General features: G+C 40.4%; 1 protein-coding gene across 1 annotated transcript in view; it reads right to left on the bottom strand.

Moving 5' to 3' along the window:
* LOC134674323 (PAX-interacting protein 1) overlaps positions 1-14551 on the bottom strand; it is a 31454-nt gene extending 16903 nt beyond the window's left edge. The window contains exons 1-8 of the mRNA XM_063532348.1: positions 14335-14551; positions 11679-14246; positions 10904-11071; positions 8131-8223; positions 6410-6488; positions 3890-4026; positions 3059-3143; positions 2236-2359 (exon numbers count right to left, since the gene is read on the bottom strand). Of these exons, the coding sequence (XP_063388418.1) occupies positions 2236-2359; positions 3059-3143; positions 3890-4026; positions 6410-6488; positions 8131-8223; positions 10904-11071; positions 11679-14246; positions 14335-14430 (3350 nt within the window). The 5' untranslated portion in view covers positions 14431-14551. The remainder of the gene's footprint in view (positions 1-2235; positions 2360-3058; positions 3144-3889; positions 4027-6409; positions 6489-8130; positions 8224-10903; positions 11072-11678; positions 14247-14334) is intronic.
* Positions 14552-21286: the final 6735 nt, after the last annotated feature.

Genomic DNA, 21286 nt, shown 5'->3' with positions numbered 1-21286 from the left:
AGCAATAGAAAAGAGAAAGAATATAGTAACGATGGTAGTAACAAATGAGAATGAGGAACAACTTACCTTATTGAAGAGGTTTTCATCACTGGAGAAACTTACCCGTGTTATTGCATACTGCAGACGCTGGCTAAAAATTATAGATAGAGAGAAAAGTAACTTACCTTCTTACCTGACGTACGAAGAAAGAAACGATGCACTTACAATATGTATAAGGATGTCACAAGAAGTGGAATTTTCAGAAGAGATAGAAGACCTGAAAGAAAACAAAAACTTAAAACCTAAGAGTAACCTACTAGCTCTATCCCCTTTCCTTGACGACAAGAATGTTCTAAGAGTCGGTGGTCGATTGAAGCACGCAGATATGGAATTCATACGAAAACACCCGATCATCATTTCGAAGAACAATATACTACTACCGTTAATATTGAGAGATGCTCATGCCAAAACACTACACGGCCCTCCGCAAATGATGATTACATACTTACGAGGCAAATATTGGCTGATTAACGCAGCAAGCCGCGTTAAACGTTTAGTGCGGGAGTGCGTTACATGTATAAGACAGAATGCGAAGAACAGAGAACAAAAAATGGGAGATTTACCTGATTCTAGAGTCAAGCCGTGTAGACCATTCTTGATCACCGGAACGGACTTTGCGGGACCAATAAATGTCAGAATGAGCAAGGGTAGAGGTGCCAAATCCTACAAGGCCTACATATGTTTATTCGTTTGTATGTGCACGAAGGCACTACATATAGAGGTTGTAAGTGACATGACGACACAAGCCTTTCTGGCAGCATTTAAAAGATTCGTTTCAAGGCGAGGCCATGTGGCAGAAATGTGGAGTGATCACGGAACTTCATTCATTGGCGCTGAGAAAGAGTTACTAGAGATGTGGAGACAAGGGAAATCCAGTGTACCAGATGAGTTTATTTCGATGCTAGATAGAGAAGGGACGAAATGGAAATATATCCCTCCAGGCGCTCCCAATTTCGGCGGATTATGGGAGGCAGGTGTCAAGTCGACCAAATACCACCTGAAACGTATAGTTGGAGATACTACACTTACATTTGAGCAATTAAGCACGGTCCTGGCAGAAATTGAAGCTTGTCTAAATTCTAGACCCATTTCACCCATCAGCGATCATCCGGACGATTTGAACCCCTTAACTCCTGGCCATTTTCTCATTGGAGAACCCACTAATGTTATACCATCTGAATACCTAGGAGATGTAAAGATGAATAGACTCGATCAATGGCAAGTGACAACCAGAATGGTACAAGATTTTTGGCGAAGATGGCAATCCGAATATTTAAGTAGAATGCAACAGAGACCTAAATGGAGAAAGTCTACTCGAGAATTCCAAGAAGGAGATTTAGTTCTAATAAAGGACCAGAGGCTACCTCCTGGTCGTTGGCCTATGGGAAGAATTATAAAGAAGTACCCTGGAAAAGACCAACTTACCAGAATGTATGACCTGCGAACCTCGTCAGGAGTGTTACAACGTTCAATTTCAAAATTGTGTCCTTTATTATGTGATGTAGAAAATTAGTTTGCGTCCGTAACAAGCTATTAATTTATGTTTGATTATTTGCAAGATTGAATCTTAATTAATTTTATTATTTTATAATGACGTCACGTCATTAAAGGCGGGAGTATGTTTAGTTTGATATTCAAATTTCCTAAGAGATGGCGCTGTTACAAACGCAAACTAGGTTACAGTAGTCCATCATAGAAAATACATATATAATGTCAAATATGTCAATAAATGATTGGTAATTGGTATTGGTAACTAAGCAACTTATTCAAACATATGTTTACGGATAAATGATTTTTAATTTTTATTGTTCCATACTGACCCATGTTCTTTCACTGATATAATTATTATGTGTTAAAATTGTTAAATATCAAATGGTGTCGTCTACGCCATCTAGCCGAGAATAGGCCAAAGGTTTGTGCGCCATCTATTCGAGAATGAATTTTTCTTAATTTCCGAGGCACGTTTTTTCTTAGACTTTATTTATCTTATTCGGAGTAAAATATATCTCTGGTATTACCTTAGCGTGCCGGCGGCGGAAGGCTCGTGCTCGGGCGGCGGCGCGGCGCCCTGTAGCCGGATGGACAGCATGTTGGCCAGCGCGGTCTGGGTCTTCGGGTTCACTAGCAACGCGCTGTTTGTTTACAGTATGTGCTAGTGGTGCCACCTATGCAGCTTTGCCTAATATTCCCTATTACCTTAGCGTGCCGGCGGCGGAAGGCTCGTGCTCAGGCGGCGGCGCGGCGCCCTGTAGCCGGATGGACAGCATGTTGGCGAGCGCGGTCTTGGTCTTCGGGTTCACTAGCAACGCGCTGTTTGCACCTGTATCAAACATAAACATTACTTAATACAAACGGTCATTCGCTGCCCTCAACCATAGACTAGGAATCCTTAGAGCAATAATTTCATGCAACCGATGATGCCAAAAACGCGGGGGTGCGCGGGTCGAGATGAGCGAAGTCCCGTGCCGTGATTGGTCCGTTCAAAGACACGGACGTCACACAAAGACACTTTCGACTCAAACATAAAGTAAAATTACCGTATGCATGGCAGAGGGCGTAGCGCGACTATGCTCAGTCTGGAGGATGTTTTGTCTGTGCCGTCAACCAACGGTTTCAGGCGACTTTAACCAGATCATCGGTCCATCTAGTCTGGAGCCTTCCCACGCTGCGTCTTCCGGTACGTGGTCGCCACTCGAAAACCTTTCTGCCCCATCGGCCATCAGTTCAACGAGCAATGTGGCCGGCCCACTGCCACAAGTCTGGTTATTCTTTGAGCGATTCTATCATATATATGTGTTCAATTGATTTTCGATTTTAAGCCGACCACTGACTAACAGGCCGCCGGACGATATTGGCCTGTCAGTTAGAACAAATTTTGACAGTTCCGAACAACTGACCGGCCGATATCGTCCGGCGGACTGTTAGTCAGTGGTCGGCTTTACTTGCGTATTTCTAGTTTAATATTAAAATATCTCCAAACTTAAAATATGTGATATAAATGTGTTACGATGGAACTCACCCTGCGGGTCGGTGGTGGCCGGGCTCAGCAGAGCCGCGTCGGCGTGCTCGCCCAGACCCGCCACGTGCGGCGACACGCCGCCAACCTGACAACACACACTCTTTAATGGGTCTCTATTGTTTCCCAAATAGTTTTAAGTCATAATGTGGCCGAATTTTCGTTAGTCATATTTGGTTTTTCTCAGAAACGCGTAACTTTTCAGGATTGCCATAAAACAAACCTAACCTAACCTATCTACAGAACAACCTTATGAAAATCCTGAAAAGTTAACGGTTTCAGTTTTATGACTAACGATAATATGACAAACAATACATTATGGCTTAAAACTTTACGGGAAACAAAGGGACCCCCTTTTTAATATATGTATACGAAACAAAAATACAGAGCAAGAGCTCATTGTTATGAATATGAATGAAGCGACCCCTTTATTCTAACGGGTAGCTTCGACCGCCAAAGACGCAAAATGACGCGCGCGGGCACAGTCCAAAATGAACCTTCGTGCATTCCGATAGGGTTCACGATGACGCGCCGCACACGATGCCTAGGCGTGGCGCTCAAAGTGTTAATAAATGCAACTACTGCGTTAACAATGTTCTGCTCACAGTAAATTAGTACGGTCGGCGGTGCTCTCGCCAAGCCGAGCAGACACCGTGCTCATCCTGTTCCACGTACCTGCTTGTGCGGCAGGTGGTGGTGGTGCTCCCTCTGCGCCTGCAGCTGCTGCAGCCGCTGGTACTGCGCCCGCTGTATCTGCAGCTGTTGCAGCTCTACCCCTCCGCCGGCAGGACTCGCCACGGCGAGCAGACACCGTGCTCATCCTGTTGCACGTACCTGCTTGTGCGGCAGGTGGTGGTGGTGCTCTCTCTGCGCCTGCAGCTGCTGCAGCCGCTGGTACTGCGCCCTCTGTATCTGCAGCTGTTGCAGCTCTACCCCTCCGCCTGCAGGACTCGCCACGCCACCGGCGCCCACTGTTCACATTCAACACAATCAACATCGTCATCATTTCAGCCTATATACGTTCCACTGCTGAGCACAGGCCTCATGCGCGAGAGGGCTTGGGCTATAGTCCCCACGCTAGCCCAATGCGGATTGGGGACTTCACATATACCTTTGAATTTCTTCGCAGATGTATGCAGGTTTCCTCACGATGTTTTCTTTCACCGAAAAGCTAGTGGTAAATATCAAATGATATTTCGTACATAAGTTCCGAAAAACTCATTGGTACAAGTCAGGATTCGAACCCGTGACCTCCGGATTGAAAGTCAGACGTCATATCCACTCGGCCACCACTGCTTTTAACACAATCAGTGCCGCAAAATATCGTGGTCTAGTCAGCATGGTTTACAATTTGCTAAGACTAAAGAAACTTCATATATCAAGTTTCTGTTTCGCGAGCAAGCGAGTCCCGGCAACATATATGGTAACCGCGCACGTGGTAAACATATTGAAACTACGAAATTTAGGAAATTTTCGCATTTCAGATCAAAGCATCTCAATCATATGACTATTTACAAAGCTATAAAGCTTCTTAGTAACTAATAGTAACTATGTTTATAAAAAAAATATTCTCTGCTGTGTTATAAAAAGGAGCTAAACTTTTGTGAAGGACAACAAACGTTCTACAGTTTCTAGGATATATTACAAAAACTAACATTGGAAATACATAGTTAATGAAAATAAATAGCAGTTTAGAAAAAGCAAAGCCTGAACTGTAATTTTTCACGACACTGTTTTTAATTTTTCTATGGCTGTTAATCTGCAACATTCACAGTGGCGGATTTGCAGTCTTTGCCGCCCTAGGCCCCAGGCACAGCCGCCCCTTTCTCAGTATCTATCATGTTGACTACATTTTGAGTTATTTCTTTTTATCATCGTTGAATTTTTTGGCACAAATTGCCACCCTAGGCAGGCGTGGCTCACTCCGCGATTTCGTCGCTTTGCTACAGGTAGCTAAAAGTACATCCGTTCCACCCCAATTTCGGGACAAGCCATAAGCCGCGCGTGGCACCGTCGCCACCTAGCGGCTATATCTGTGCTGATCGTAACAGATGCGTTTTGTTAGAGTAAGTCTTCTGTACTTAGTACTATTATTTATTCTGTGCCCTAGGCCCGGGGCTACTTGGCCGTAGGGCAAATCCGCCACAACAATAGATGAACAACAATAGATATCAACCTTCGAGATCACATCTGTCTTCCGACATTATGAAATAATTGTCTAAAATGTCAATAAACTTGTTATGAAGCCACTTATCACAAAAAGCACATGTACCGGGCGAGAGGAGAAAATTGACTAAGTTGTAGGCTTAGGTTAGCGCTAGATAACGAAATTGAAATTATAATGCGGGCACCGCGTCACACATCACTATGTATGAGCGGTTTGCCAATACGGATTATGGGTATGTTTACTGTGATTTCTGAATATATCATCTTAGAAATGTCCTAGAATATAAAATTCAGACGGAAAGGTACCTCCAAAATGATGGAGACAGACAGAAAATAAGATTTTAACACCAATAGTAAATATTGTCAGACTCACATATTAACATAGCATTATGTAATGGAAAATTTGGGATTGGAATGTGGGTCACCTCTTGAATTCATGGGCTTGAAATACTGATTACTTACACACCATATAGACACCATTCCTAAATCACGATATAGACTGCTAACTTCTGAAATATACCTTGTCACATCTTTGACAATTTTTTTATACAGTCAGCAGCAGAAGTTGCTAAACGGGCAAGGTGTTCAAAATAATCTTTACGCGACTTTATTGTTGAGAATAAAAGCGTGTCAAGGTAATTTCGAACACAAGTGTTTGTTAAATTGTATTGTATGGGTAATTTAGTTCTCCGCTGACTGACGTTGATCAGTTCGTCAAGTGTTTGGTGCAAAGTATATATAAGTTGTAGCATGTGTAATTGTGTATATTTTCAAAAAACCTGTTCCTCTTCACACGACCAACTGTTAATTTATTATTATTACAGCAATTATTCCTTCACCCGTCAGGGGCCTTAATTACCATTAATATATTTTACAATTTACAAAATTTATATTCATTATGTACTAGTTAAGGTAGATTAAGGATGAAAATAAAGGCTTAATTATTAATTATCATCATCATCATCATCTCAGCCATAAGACGTCCACTGCTGAACATAGGCCTCCCCCTTATGGGGGGTGAATGCCATAATCGCCACGCTTGGCAAGCGGGTTGGCGATCGCAGTCGAGTACACCGAATTTGAGGGACGCTGCTGCCCGTCCACCGGTGGTCTTGGACGTAGTTTAAGGACATACCCGGGTCCAATTATTAATTATAATGATAATAAATTAACTGGTAAGTAACGTACCAGGGGACTGTGGGGGTTGCGCGGGCGACGCGGCCGGCATGGCCGTCGCGCGGGCGCCCTGCTGTTGCAGCCATTGCACCTGCACCGGAAACCGTCCATTAGGGTAGTTATATAGAGGTTATTAATCAATCACACATAGTTATTTGATAGACAGATTTATTGGTACTAAACATAAACTGTCAACAATAAAATAATTGGTTAAAGGCTATACTAGTGGTTTTCGAACTGTGGGTGGGCTTTTTCATTTAACTTGTACATGGACGCATATCTTAACGACTGGCCGGAGATTGCCCAAAATCGAGACGAATGGAAATCAAGGGGGGAGGCCTTTGCCCAGCAGTGGGACACCGTATAGGCTTATAATAATAATAATAAAAGTTAAGCGCGACTTAAGTCGTGTTTCAGTAACGTCTAACCGTTACATTCCTGACAAAATGTATGGGATTTGACATTGACCGTCAGATTTGTAACGATTGCTAACCGGCCGTTAAAGGTGTTCAATTAAGTGAAAATGCCCGGGTACAAATAAGATGTGTTTATTGTGTTATGGAAGATTGGTGATATAATGACAATGTGATCGTTTTTTGGGTTCCGTACCCAAAGGGTAAAACGGGACCCTATTACTAAGACTCCGCTGTCCGTCCGTCTGTCACCAGGTTGTATCTCACCAACCGTGATAGCTAGACAGTTGAAATTTTCACAGGTGATGTATTTCTCTTGTCGCTATAACAACAAATACTAAAAAGTACGGAACCCTCGGTGGGCGAGTCCGCTTCGCACTTTTCCGGTTTTATTTATCAATGCTATGTGTTGCTGCCTCTTTGGGTGTTATACGTCCAAAAATGAAAAGTATATTGCGGAGGGCTACCAATAACAATCAGTAACTGCATTTCAAAACTAATCTGACGTGTATTCGAGACACGTTGTTTGGCGGTTTTGTAATTCCTGGCCTCTTTTTGCTGTTGTTAACAAAGTCGTATAGTTTGAATAATCTCAGGTGAATTTTTCGAGTTCGGGTGCTAATCCGTTAAACAAAAGCCTTTGTTTCTTTTAAGAGCGGTCTACAGCCACGTGCCAAATCAACCATGTCGTTTAAAAAGCAACTATCGTCATAGTATTAAGGTTCAAATTCATATGACAGCTTGTTCAGAGAACAATTAGGGTGGTCTTGTTTTTAGAGATAGCAAAAACGTGTTATCTCCGAATGAGCTGATTCAAGAATTTGAACCATATAATTAGAATGGTAAATTTGCTTTTTAAACGGGCTTGTTCCCGTTATTTACGTCGAGGATATTAGCAGTAAGCATTGTAACCACTGCATAAAGGAAACAATATCTTTTGTTTAACAGATTAGGGTCCGAGCCCGAAAAATTCACCTGAGATTATTCAAACACGCACACTAACTATTGAAGCCTGCTTCCATATGTCGGCGGCCGATCGTAAGATCAGGCAGAATGTAATGTTCCTGTATATTGTTTTGAGAATAGTCACATTAAACCAATATATAGGTAAGATAAACCTATCTTACGTCAGGTTACTTCAGATGCCCGAAGGGCAAACTGCCCAGAAATAGGAGCCCCGGACTGACTCAGGGAACGAGTCAAAGATGTTCACGTTTCACGATATGCCTAGGAATTTCACGATATGCCTGATCTTACGATCGGCCGCCGACACATACATAGATGTTATGTGAAAGTGATATATGTAGTTAGCAGTAGTACCTGTTGTTGCCCCGGCGGTAGCTGCCCTCGGATGAAAGTGATGCTCTGCGGAGCGCCGCCCGCCGTGGGCGAGCCTGCCACTACGCCGCCCGGCTGCTGGAACAAAATCATTATATAATAATAATGTGATATTCCGAGAGAAAATTGGCTAATCAAGGCAAAAGACCGAGAAAGGTGGAAAGATATGGAGGAGGCCTATACCTGAAAGGGGTTCTTAATATAGTAAAATAAACAACAATATTAACAGAAAACTTCTTAAGGTGGTTCGATTTTCATACAAAATTCAATCAAAGCTCATTAAGTAACTACACACTCTTAGTACATAAATATTTCCGCATTTGTCTTCTTTCGAATATTCGTTTGCGCGAAATTAACAGGTAAACAATGTTTCATACAGAAATCATGCAAAAATCATAGTTAACTTTTCATCAATTTTACGTATGTGTGTGTCACAAATGTCGTGTACAGATACATTTGCGACGTTGCCATACCATTTCCGACGTTGCCGGGCTGACCACGGCTCGAATTTGGAATGCCGTCATGTTTAGTGCAATATTGTTGACACTGATATGATATTTGACAGGTAGTTAATTGACCTAAGCGAGAATAAGTACCCGAAGTTCCTCAGCTTAGCTAAGAACTATCATGGCGTGTTATGCAAACAGTCGCTTTTTTGCTTACAAACGGAAGATTCCCGGTTCGATCCCCAGTCATTGTATGCTGGAACATAACTTTTTGTATTTTTGTTACATCGAAATTTCGTATTGTTTTTTTATTTTTATTTAATTTTTCTTATTATCATAAATCGATTGATTAAGTATGGGCTACACGTATTCGTTTATTTTTGACAAAGACAATTAGAAATTATACTCTACCTAATCTCTCTTATTTTTACAATCAGGGCATCCTCACTGCAATAAAAAAGAAATGTATAAAATTTCCTGTGGTTAAAAATAATGGATTTTGTCTATGAATGAAAAATACAATTATTACTATAGTTTGTTTTTTTTAGCATTAGAAATAAGGTAAACAATCTTGACGTGTCTTTTAATTGAAAAACACATTTTAAAAATAAGTTACGGCAAATATGTAACAATTATAAATCAAATACGATCATTTATATTCTTCTGCTTTCATAAGTAATAGTTTTTGATTTTTAAAAAGCGTTTAAATCTGTGTGCCTAGCCAAGATGCCAGTCGTTCGCTCCGTAGCGAACGTTAGGGTAATACCTCTCTCTATCACTCTGCCATATTAATGCGACAGACACGGCTGCGCTTCGGTCGCTACGGAGCGTAAACCATTGGCATCTTGGCTAGGCACCCTGGTCATCTGGAAAGCGAAACACATACGGAACGCGTTTCTATTACCCAATACAGTGGCCAGCTGCAGATTCGGTTTTAAAGTTAACTATACCTAATCTCAAGAATCAGTGCATGATTCAAACTTTACCGGTCGCCGTGGTAAGACCTAGGATTTACCATATCGGTGTTGGTAAAAGCCCGAAGTAAACTAGTAAGATTTAACATTTCTGGCTTTTACCGATCGGCATCGGTAAAACCTAGGTTTTACCGGTAAATCCTAGGTTTTGCCGTACTTCGGGCTTTTACAGTAACATATATATGTATAATAATTGCTCGTTTAAAGGTAAGATAACACAAAGGAGAAACAAAAAGAAATTACACCTACTCGCACCAGTCTTGAACCCCAATCCTCTTGCACGTATTTCCACGAACATACCGTTACGCTATTGCAACATACTTACGTTGTGTGAAATTGTCTACTACAAGGATCACGGAAACACTGTTTGCATGTGTGAGTAATAGTAGGAAAAAGCGTGACAGCAACACTCCGTCGAATTAAAAAGGTGGTTTTTGCACAATGAAGTATTCAATGTTTATTTTAATAGTTCAATATTTATTTAAAGAGTGCGCGATACATACTTTTAAGTATACAATTACCATGACCAATTCACAAAAAAATAAAACCTGAAATTTTGCAAAAGTGGTGCCATCTAGCGAGAGTTAAGTTTTGAGTAACCTAGGCGAACCACCTTAATGAAATACTATTAAGGAAAAATAAAGGCTTAAATAAAGAAATAAAAAATAAATGTGATATTCATGTCAACTCTTGAATTCACTTTTCTACTAATTCATGGAATTTAACAAGAAAAATTTTGCCTATAATTTAATACATCAATAAAATAACGAATTATTTGATCAAAACGAAGAATGGGATCGTATTGCTGCAGTTTCTACTCGTCCTTTGTGTTTGGTTTTAAGACTTCGGAGATCAAACTGTGATCCTATAGTTTTTTCTATTTTATGCAACTCCAATACATTCAACACAACTGTAACGAGTTCGTTATACAACACTTTAGTATACTATTATTAATTTAATACGTTCAAATCACGTGTCGCCGTGGTTGTAAAGCAATAGACATCAACGAGTGTTTGATGCAATAGGCATGCACTTCGTTTTGGACATAGATTTTAGATTAAATACCTAGTTTGTTTAAATGGAAATCCATTTTTTTTATACAGCTTGGCCAAAAAATAACTACATTACACAGATTATTACAGGGAGGTTTTGGGATCGCTTTTGGAACACCGAAATCGCAAAAAAAAAATTATCCTCCCATACAAAATGTATGAAACAGCCAAATTTTTTCACGATCTCAGGGTTGGTGCCATAGTAAAAGTTGCTCAGCATAATCCCAAAACCTCCCTCGCAAGGGGAATGCGTTTTTTTTTTGCCATCCTGTATAACAGTTACCTGCTGGTGCTGTAGTGCCGCGCGCTGCATGGAGAGCTGCTGGCGGCGCTTCTGCAGCTGCGCCACGAACATGGCGCGCTGCGTGGGGTCCATTTGCTGGAGTTGCGCGTGAGTTTGGGCGTCCAGGTGGATGAGCTGACGACCGCCGCCGCCTGCTGTCCATGATACCTGATAATACAAACATACTTTGGGTTTGTTAGTTTACTTGACATTTGCCGGCAACACACCTTGCTTACTGCTAGCCTTTAGGGCAACACCTAAGGCCACCGCATTTATCGACGCCGAATTAGCTTGAACAGATAACAATGCTCTAGTTAATTTAGTTATATCAACCTGCACATAGCCAGGCGTGGCTCACTCCGCGATTTCGTCGCTTCGCTACAGGTAGCTAACACGCTTTGCAACAGTACATCCGTTCCACCCCAATTTTGGGGAAAGCCATAAGCCGCGCGTGGCGCTGTCGCCACCTAGCGGCCATATCTGTGCTGATCGTAACTGATGCGTTTTGTTAGAGAGTGAGTCGTCTGTACCTAGTACTATTATTTATTCTGTGACATAGCCTCAAAATTACTATATCTTGTTTCAAAGCATAATTTGCAATGGAGCAAGATGTTAGGAAAAGAATCACCGCAAAATGATACTTAGATATAAATTTATGAGTCACGCAAGCTAAAATTAACATAACAAATATAAATTGAATATGTTACCATCAAATGTTGCAGCTTCATAAAAATATTTAGCACAAGTTTTCATAAATAAATGTAGAGTATCTCACCCTTGGTCCAACTACTGTAGCAGGCTGCCCTAGCTGCTGTCGCTGTTGCAAATACTGTTGCTGCTGCTGCCACGTCACATTCTGCCCGCCCTGAACTATCTGCTGTCCGCCCGGCGACACAATCTGCTGCCCGCCGCTGTGCGTTATGATCTGCTGGATGCCACCGCCACTAGTCAGCTGTGTACTGCCCTGCGGTGACTGCGGCACTTGAGATAATACTTGTTGGTTCTGGCCTACAGTCTGACCAATAATCTGCTGTCCGGATTGAGTCACAATCTGCTGTGACGACTGAGCAATTACTACTTGATGCTGCTGTCCTTGCTGAGTTATAACATGTTGGCCGCCCTGTGACAGCACCTGCTGCGTGCCTTGCGTGATAATCTGCTGTCCACCTTGATTCACTATCTGACCGCCCTGGTGGACTATCTGACTCTGTGACACTATCTGTTGCCCGCTCTGCAAGGTCACCTGCTGGTTTCCGTGGACCAATATCTGCTGTTGTCCAGTATGCTGATTTATCAACACCTGCTGTGGTGCCTGCACTATTTGCTGCTGGTTTGATCCATTCAATAACTGCTGCTTTTGAACTAATATTTGATGATGCGTTTGGCCAATACTCTGACCTTGTGACCCAATAGTTTGTTGCAAAATCTGCTGGTTACTTTGCTGTATTGTATGCTGCGGGCTCGACTGAGCCTGTTGCTGGTTGTTTATCAAAGCCTGCTGTTGTGTCTGCATAATCTGTTGCTGTAAAATGACTGGGTTTTGTGGATTCCGTTGCACTAGCGGACTCCTGATTATCTGATGTTGGCCTTGAACATTTTGCACCATTTGTATGTTCTGTTGTCTCCAAGCACCCTGTACATTGCTCTGCTGATTTTGAATACTTTGTTGTACAGACTGTATTTGCTGTCCTAATACTGTTTGTTGACCACTGTTCCCGACAAGTTGGTTCAGCTGCACTTGGCTGCCTTGGCCTTGAGAAGACGAAACCATTCCCTGCTGGTTGACTACACCCATATTCAAGTTCTGCTGTTGGTTTGTTAATGACTGGACAGTTTGTTGTTGAATCAGATTCTGATTTTGTGAAGACATTTGCTGGCCTGCACCCATGAGTTGCTGGTTAATGACTTGACTTTGATTCATGTTCTGGCTGAGCTTCTGTTGCAGATTCTGAGTGGATTGAGCCAACTGCTGAGCAATATTTTGCACGGCTTGCGAAGCAGTTTGCTGGCTCAGGCTCAAGCTTTGTTTCATAGCCATGTTTTGCTGATTCAATTGTTGCTGCTGGAGATTATTGGCGCTCTGACTCAACATCTGACTGATATTTTCAATCTGTTGCTGAGCTGATGTCATGTTACTGTTGGATTGTGATATGTTCTGGTTCTGTTGTATATGATGCTGGCCGCTTTGGATGTGCTGCTGCATCTGGCTAGGGATCTGATTCATCTGTGACACTAAGACATTGGACTGAGAGAATCCTTGCTGATTTTGTTGATTAGTTTTCTGTTGCAGCATTTGCATTTGCGCTGCTAGTTGGCGTTGTTGCAGCAACTTTTGCTGTTGTATCTGTATGGCGGTGAGACCATGTGGCTGCTGTTGCTGGGGCTGTGATTGTTGCTGTTGCTGCTGCTGCTGCTGCTGTTGTTGTTGTTGTTGCTGTCCATACACTTGCTGCTGCAGGCCTATTTGGCTCACATTCATATTAGCTTGTGACGCTATGAATTTCTGCATGAGTTGTGTATTAGTTTGACTACCTTGAATCTGCAGATTTTGTGTCACAATACCCTGCGGAATAGACTTGCTCATGATGTTCCCCGGTTGCATGGTATTCGAATAACCCATAGAGGTCACCGCGGATGTTGGAACAGTGGAAGTGTTGACTGAAGACGGTGGATGGTTCCAGGGCATCCTCTGCTTAAGTTTATCAAGTTTATCCAGCAGTGCTTGAGTACTCTCATCTTTAATTTCAGTCATGTTTTGGGTGGGCACTTCATTCTTTGCTATACCTTCTTCAAAGTCAAAACCTGTAATGGCACTTATGCGATCCATCGACTTGGGCGGAGGCTGTGGCACTATCAGTAACTTGGGGTGGAAGATATCAGTGACCGCTTGTATTCTGGCCCTCAAGCTCTCTAGCACCCAGTCCGGTGTCACAATCTTAATCCGGTTGTTAGGTAAACTGAGTGCCGCACTGTATTTTCTGCCGGACGCCGCACCACAGATCAAATGTGTACACTGGGGGTCCAAATTGAGCTTCACTTTTCCGCCATAGTATGTGATTATAGCAAACAATGTCTTCAAATCCGCGGAACTCACTTGGGCCACACAGGCAGTCACATTTGAAAATATCTTATTTCTGTTAGGACTGTAGGGCTTGGGATTGGCTAGCCTCCGCAGCCTGACGCACGCCAATACCCAGTACTCGGTCACAGCAGGGATCTGATAAATATCTTGAGCATCATCGAGGTCTGTGTCCGCCGCATTTTGGCCACAGATTAAATGAGTAACATAGTCTGAGAAGTACTTTGTATTCTCGGCTCCGCCAGATTGCAGGAGCAACATGATCTGTAAATAAACAACATTAAATAGATATAAATAAGTTGTTTGTGGCATAAACACATTAGAACCCATTAATAAATACACAAAAACAAACCCTGTCGGACACATCGCCAGAGAGGTAATACTTGACATCCTTAAAAATTGGCTCTTGCAAAGACAAAGAATCTAAATCGTCGGCAAGCGTTACCATTTTCTATATTACCACAATAAGATAAAACTTGAGATTTATAGTTTAAAAACACATTTTTCTAATATACTAAACGCCGCAACTCAACAAACGACGTCCATGATGATTGATACTGATAGAGGTGTTGCCAGCATAAAAAAAACGTTGGTCGTTGGCGGTATGGATAAATAAAGGTCTCTTCACACGTGTTATTTAATTTTCTATGACATATCTAATATACTTGGTCAAGCAGATCTTGTCAGTAGAAAAAGGCGGCAAATTTGAAAAATGTAGGCGCGAAGGGTTATCGTCTCATAGAAAATTTGAATTTCGCGCCTTTTTCTACTGACAAGATTTGCTTGACCGTCTATAACAGCCATTACAAACCGTGGCCTTGGTGTGATCAAAATACCTCTTTCTCGCTCTATCTTATAGCTGCGTCCTTAACGAACGCACGGCGGACTACTTTACAAACGATCGAACATGTGCCGGACCGCACCAGGGTCGCGGTCCGGTACGGCCGTCTGTAGACACTTTTAAGCCCTCATTGACGCCGTGTCAATGCAGTCCGCCTCGAAGGAATGTGAAGCAGATTAGCAGAGGGCCTAACGCGAAATCGAAATTTCGCTATTTACCTCTCTATCGCTCTTGCACATTCTAGTGATAGAAAGGCAGATAAAGAAATTTAATTATGCGCCTTACGTTTTTCGCGCTAGACCCTCGTATCGGTGCTCTTGCAATTGCATTACGTGCTATTATAAAAAAAAAAACTTGGTCAAGCAAATCTTGTCAGTAGAAAAAGGCGTGGATTTAAATTTTCTATGGGACGATATCCCTTCGCCTACTTTTTTAAAATTTGCCACCTTTTTCGACAAACTTCAGCGATAATATAATTGCAAGCGATTTGCGATACGTTGCGGCATTTAATCGATCGATTGAAATCGTTGTTCCTACTTAGCCAGCAATTATCCAAAATCGCATGCGATTAGTTGTAAGTCTGCAGAAGCCTTTAGATTGTCAGTGGAAAAAGGCGCGTCAAATTTCCTCAAATTTCCTATGAGACGATATCTCTTCGCGCCTACATTTTTCAAATTTGCCGCCTTTTTCTACTGACAAGATCTGCTTGATCAACTTTAGTTTGGGCCAATTTATCCTAGGCCACATGCCACATCAAATAATATGTTTTGGATTAGTACCTAACAACAGAAGCAGAAAAACAACTTATTCATATTTTAATTAACTGGTTTACCTACATGAAATCCTTGTCACTTAAATATCAGCAGACTATTATCTCTGCTATTATTAATTTATTACTTACAAATATGACATCATTTGCTAAAAAACTACTACAAAAGCACTTTGATCAACCGAGTGAGTGAGCAATCGAGCGTAGTAGGATTTAAAAATAATAATTATAGCGAGGTATTCTATATTTACCAAAGTACCTCCTGTCTCCATCATCAGATCAGTTCGACAGTACCATATTATTGTATTGTAATCAGAAGTACATACAGCTGCCAATTTTCATGACGCTACGATCCTTGGAAGATGGTAAAATTAGTTACTTAATAGATTCCATTACATAGTTACATATCGAGAGTTCCTATGGCCACCTCCTGTCTCCATGATCAGATCAGTTCGACAGTACCATATTATTGTATTGTCATCAGAACTACATACATACAGCTGCCAATTTTCATGACGCTACGAATCTACGATCCTTGGAAGATGGTTAAATTTATAGTTACCTTAGATTCCATTACATAGTTAGCTACATACAGGTCGACCTAATAAAAGCTTGTTAAAAATAAATAAGAGAGCTTTATAAAATAGATAGGTACAGTTGCCATCAGATATATCGGATCGGTCAAGACGCTCACAAATATCTGAACACGCCTCTAATGTCAGGACGCTAGAGTGCATGTTCAGATATTGTGAACACCTTGGCCGCTCCGATATATTTGATGGCGACTGTACCTATGATTTGTGGTTTTTATTGCAGGTATGCTGTAAAAAAGCCCGGATTTCAATTTAACTTTAATCAACCGGACAAAAACTTGCCGATATCAATTCGTAGAAAAGCTATAAGTATGTACCTACATTAGCAACCAACGCCACGGCTAAAAGATGGGGCCATAACTTTTGTGCGGAACTTTAGATATTTTAGAATATGCATACTAGTTAAGCGCTGGTAGCCTAGCGATGAGAACGTGCGACTTGCAATCTGGAGGTCGCGGGTTCAAACCCCGGCTGGTACCAATGAGTTTTTCGGAACGTATGTACGAAATATCATTTGATATTTACCAGTCGCTTTTCGGTGAAGGAAAACATCGTGAGGAAACCGGACTAATCCCAATAAGGCCTAGTTTACCCTCTGGGTTGGAAGGTCAGATGGCAGTCGCTTTCGTAAAATAAAAACTAGTGCCTACGTCAAATCATGGGATTAGGTGTCAAGCGGACCCCAGGCTCTCATGAGCCGTGGCGAAATACCGGGATAACGCGAAGAAGAAAAAAAAAGTTATTTTGGTGTCAGTGTGAAAATTAAAAACCTGAAATGCTTGTGGGGATTTCCTTATTTTAAGTACCTACAGCTCCTTGATATAAAAATATTACTTTCTCCCATTATGCGACTTGTGGTTTAAAAAAATATTGGTTCAATTATGGGGGGAAAAACTCATTTATTGTAAAATAAGTGATATAAAATGAATACAAAACTAAAATTATACAACTGAAAACTAAAGCTAAAAAATTAAAAATACTTATCAAAATTTTGCGCCCTTGGTAAGGTGCCCATCACGCAGGCAGCGTCCCGCGCTGGATTGCTATATGGCCAACCTTTGGCCAATCTTGAGAAAGGTTCAATTTTTATTTGTTGATTGATTTGTTCAAGTCCTGTAAGACCTCAAAAAAATGGAATGTGACCTAAACTTAAAAAAAGGAACTTGCCGACGACCCACAAACAATAAAAAAATATTTGGGCTGGTCTCTAAGACGTCACAACCTACTTCATGATTAAAATTATAATTCTAAACAGCTGCGCACTATGTTATCATTAACGGTCATTTAACAAAAAAACCACACGATTTTCCGACATCTCAGCTGCTCGCATATTTCCTAGTGCAGTATAGGTATTTGCGGTAATTCCCCTTTCCAGTTGGAAAGTTATGGGCTGAGTCCACGACAGGTATGGCTGGCCTAAGGTAATGGAGATGCGGGTAAAAGTAATTACTCATACATGATGTATTGGGTGCGTGTACGCAGTAAACAAATAGTTTTTTAAGAATATAATAATAAGAATAATTTATTGATGATAATCGGGAACACAGTACAGGAGTTGTCTGGTAAGCCCCAATAGGGATGTTTCCTGTACTTAAAATAAATTATTTCAAACCGTGCATGAAATAAAGCACCAGATAATTATTAGAAAAACATAGATAGCAGCTATTTTTAAACACAATTTGTATTTAATAAATCGGATTGAAATATAAAAAGTAGGTAGGTGAGTTTACCGTGACGTCACTACATTAGTTTTCGTATAAATTCCATATTAGAAAATCGTTTTGACAGTTCTAAAAAAGAAGCTGATTTGACTAGTAGGAATGTAGCCTATCTAGGCTGAGCCTGTGTCTTGAGGCTTAACAAAAAGAGTATAATTATGTAACAGTTGGATAAATTATATCAAGTTTGTGTCTATAACGACTTTTACTAAACGGTTACTAAATTAGAGATTATTTGGAACCCGGATGTACTTAAAATTGTAGGTACGGACTACGGAAGATATGTCGGAATCAGATAGGTAGGTACAAATAATTTTATACTAATTGAATCCGTATTGAAAACATTAAATACCTAGTTATTATTATTAATTTAGCATTAGGCACCCAAGTAACATATGTACATACCTACGGCCAGATTTGGGATGGACGAGAGTAGAAAAAAAAATAGGTAATAAGTAAAACCTTCGCTTTGCTCAGACTGTAATATTTTAATTATAAAAATAACAGCTTAATCAATACACCTTATAAAACAAAAGGTCCCCGTCGCGTCTGTCTGTACGTATCTTCGCGATAAACTCAAAAACTATTTAACGATTTTCATGCGGTGTTCACCTATCAATAGAGTCAAGAGTGATTCTTGACAAAGGTTTAGGTAAGTATATATATAATTTGTTAATCCGTGCGAAGCCGGGGCGGGTCGCTAGTATTTACAAAAAAACCGAAGATTATTTTTTGTTGTACCTATATTTAGTCAATAGTAAAAATTTGCAATACTATAAAAACTCTTTTATTAGGTACCTACTCAAACAAATTGTACCTATGTAGTACTGTTTTTTCTTGAGACTGTGGTGCCGCGAGCCGGGCTAACTGGTTTTCCCAATTCAACCGTACTCGCGTTTTCCTTATTGAAGTATTTATGAATGATACCTTGTTAGAGTCGTTAGATGTTTTGATTATATATTTATTTAGTACAAATTTAATGTATTATAAGGACCCATTTGCATGCTGTCAAAATCAGCTAAAAAGGCTTGGACATGTAACTCTATAACACCTTTATGTAAAACCCTTTTTATGTGCAAATAAATGATTATGATATGATGATTATGATTAAATAGGTAGTTGAAGCATTCTAATTATTATAGCCTACTAAGCTAAAAGTGCTTAATTTGATGGACTATACCAACTACCTAATTAGGATCCGTTCTGATTAATTTGTAAACTCAGAGCTTTAATTAATTTTATGCATCAAACATTTTTTTTCGATGGCTAGAGAAATAAAGTTAAATAGTGCACATAAATAATTCGGTATACAAAGATGCTAAAGAGGTGGTATTAGCTACTTAGATACTATCAATACTATTTATACCTACCTAAGTGTTGAATTTTGATATTTTTGAATTTATGTACAATTATGCTAGATGTAATTTAAAGATAGATATGTATAACATTTAGATAAGATATTTAAACTGCTTATCATGTAAACTTTATCAAATTAAAAAGTTGGTAACTTAGTAGATATGAACCGTAAATAAATAAATGACCTACTATTAATAGTACAATAGAGTTATAATAATGATAAAACCAATTAAATGATAAAATTTCAATTTTCAATTAAAGTTTCCTCTAGCCTAGATCATTACGTAAGTGGATCTATTTGTCACGAAACTAATTTACCTGTAATTAACTAAACTCACGTCAATATGCACGTGTTGAGACGTTATACCACAGAATAAATAATAGTACTAAGTACAGAAGACTCACTCTCTAACAAAACGCGTCTGTTACGATCAGCACAGATATGGCCGCTAGGTGGCGACAGCGCCACGCGCGGCTTATAAGCCTTTTCTATAGAAAACCCCAAAATTGGGGCCGAACGGATGTACTTTTTGCTACCTGTAGCAAAGCGACGAAATCACGGGGTGAGACACGCCTGGTTATACTTTGTTTTTGTAGGCTGCCTAAGTATACCCGCAGAATCGGGGCTGGGTTGCCAGATGGTCGGGATTTGGCGGGATTCTCCCGATTTTTAGTATGTGTTCCCGATTCCCGACAAAGTGACAACTGTTCCGAAAAACGGCTTAACGTTATAAAACAATAATTTCAAGTCCCGAACTGTCGTCGAACGCGTGTCAGCGTGGTGAGAGACTGTGCGGTGTGCGGTAAAGGGAGGGAGCGCGTTTGCCCCGCCGCCGGTGCAATAATGTAAAATATCGTTGTTTTTAATACAAATTATATAGGTACTTTAATTTGAACGTTTGTTTTTCCCAACTTAAGTGCCAAAATCCCGAAAAAGTGGGTCAATTCCTGAACACGATTTTTTTTCTGTCCGTGATGAAAATCGCGGGTTGGCATCAAATAATACTTACCATTTTTTTTACATAAAGAAGCCACACTTTCACACAGGGTTCCATATGAATTCACTGATTAATTGGTTTTTAGAGTACACTTAAAAATACCTAAAGGCTCAAATTACTACTCCCGTGCCCTGTCCGGAATCTACTTTTGAGCATAATGAAAAATCCTACGAAAAATTCTACATTAGTATCACTAATTTAGTGTCAAATACTTAAACTAGATGATATTTACTATCACTGAGCATATACACTATTAACTTCATTGTGGCAAATAACTCGTGATCGAAGTTTAAATTTTGTCCGAGCGCGCGAGTAAAATTTCGTCGGCAAAACTCAAAGGGCTCTCACAGCCGACGTCTGTATCTGAATCGCCTCGTGTCCCGCCTCACCTGTACTGGCAGTATTCGGCTGATTCTCAAAGCAAGCGGATGTACGTCAAGCCACGGCGTGTTCGAGCAAATCGCATAAGTATTTCGGAATCCGGGTGGGCGACAATTTTTTTCTAATTTCGATGCCCCTTATGAATTTTATTTCCCACATAGCTTTTCAAAAACAATTGTCATATTTAGGAGCCCTTTATGTATCTTTATGTAAGCGATAACATAACAGTTTGGTTAAACACGATTTAAATTTTTGGCGAATTTTTTTATTACGAATTCTAATTTCCGTGCCCTAATTCCCATAGAATATTTACCTAAAACAGCTGATTAAGTGGCACGGGAATTAGAAAGTATTACATTTATTGTCAACAAATTTTTAATTGGGGGCACTGTAAGTTATTTGGCAATGTTTACGTCATATTATTATTACATATATATATATTGGCATTGAATATATATTATATGTAATAATAATATGACGTATATCTTTCTATTTTACATTTAAGGAAATCTCAGAGAATGCACAAAAATCTATGAACGGTTTTTTAGTATAAGTACTATAGTACATATTACAGGGTAGACCCGAATAACGCGGGCAATTTTAATACGTAAGGTAAGGTGGGGTAAGACGACACTGGGGTAAGACTAT

The sequence above is a fragment of the Cydia fagiglandana genome, chromosome 20 (genome assembly GCF_963556715.1).
Source record: "Cydia fagiglandana chromosome 20, ilCydFagi1.1, whole genome shotgun sequence".
NCBI classification, from domain to species: Eukaryota; Metazoa; Arthropoda; class Insecta; order Lepidoptera; family Tortricidae; genus Cydia; species Cydia fagiglandana.
This window is presented reverse-complemented; position numbering and strand designations above follow the sequence as displayed.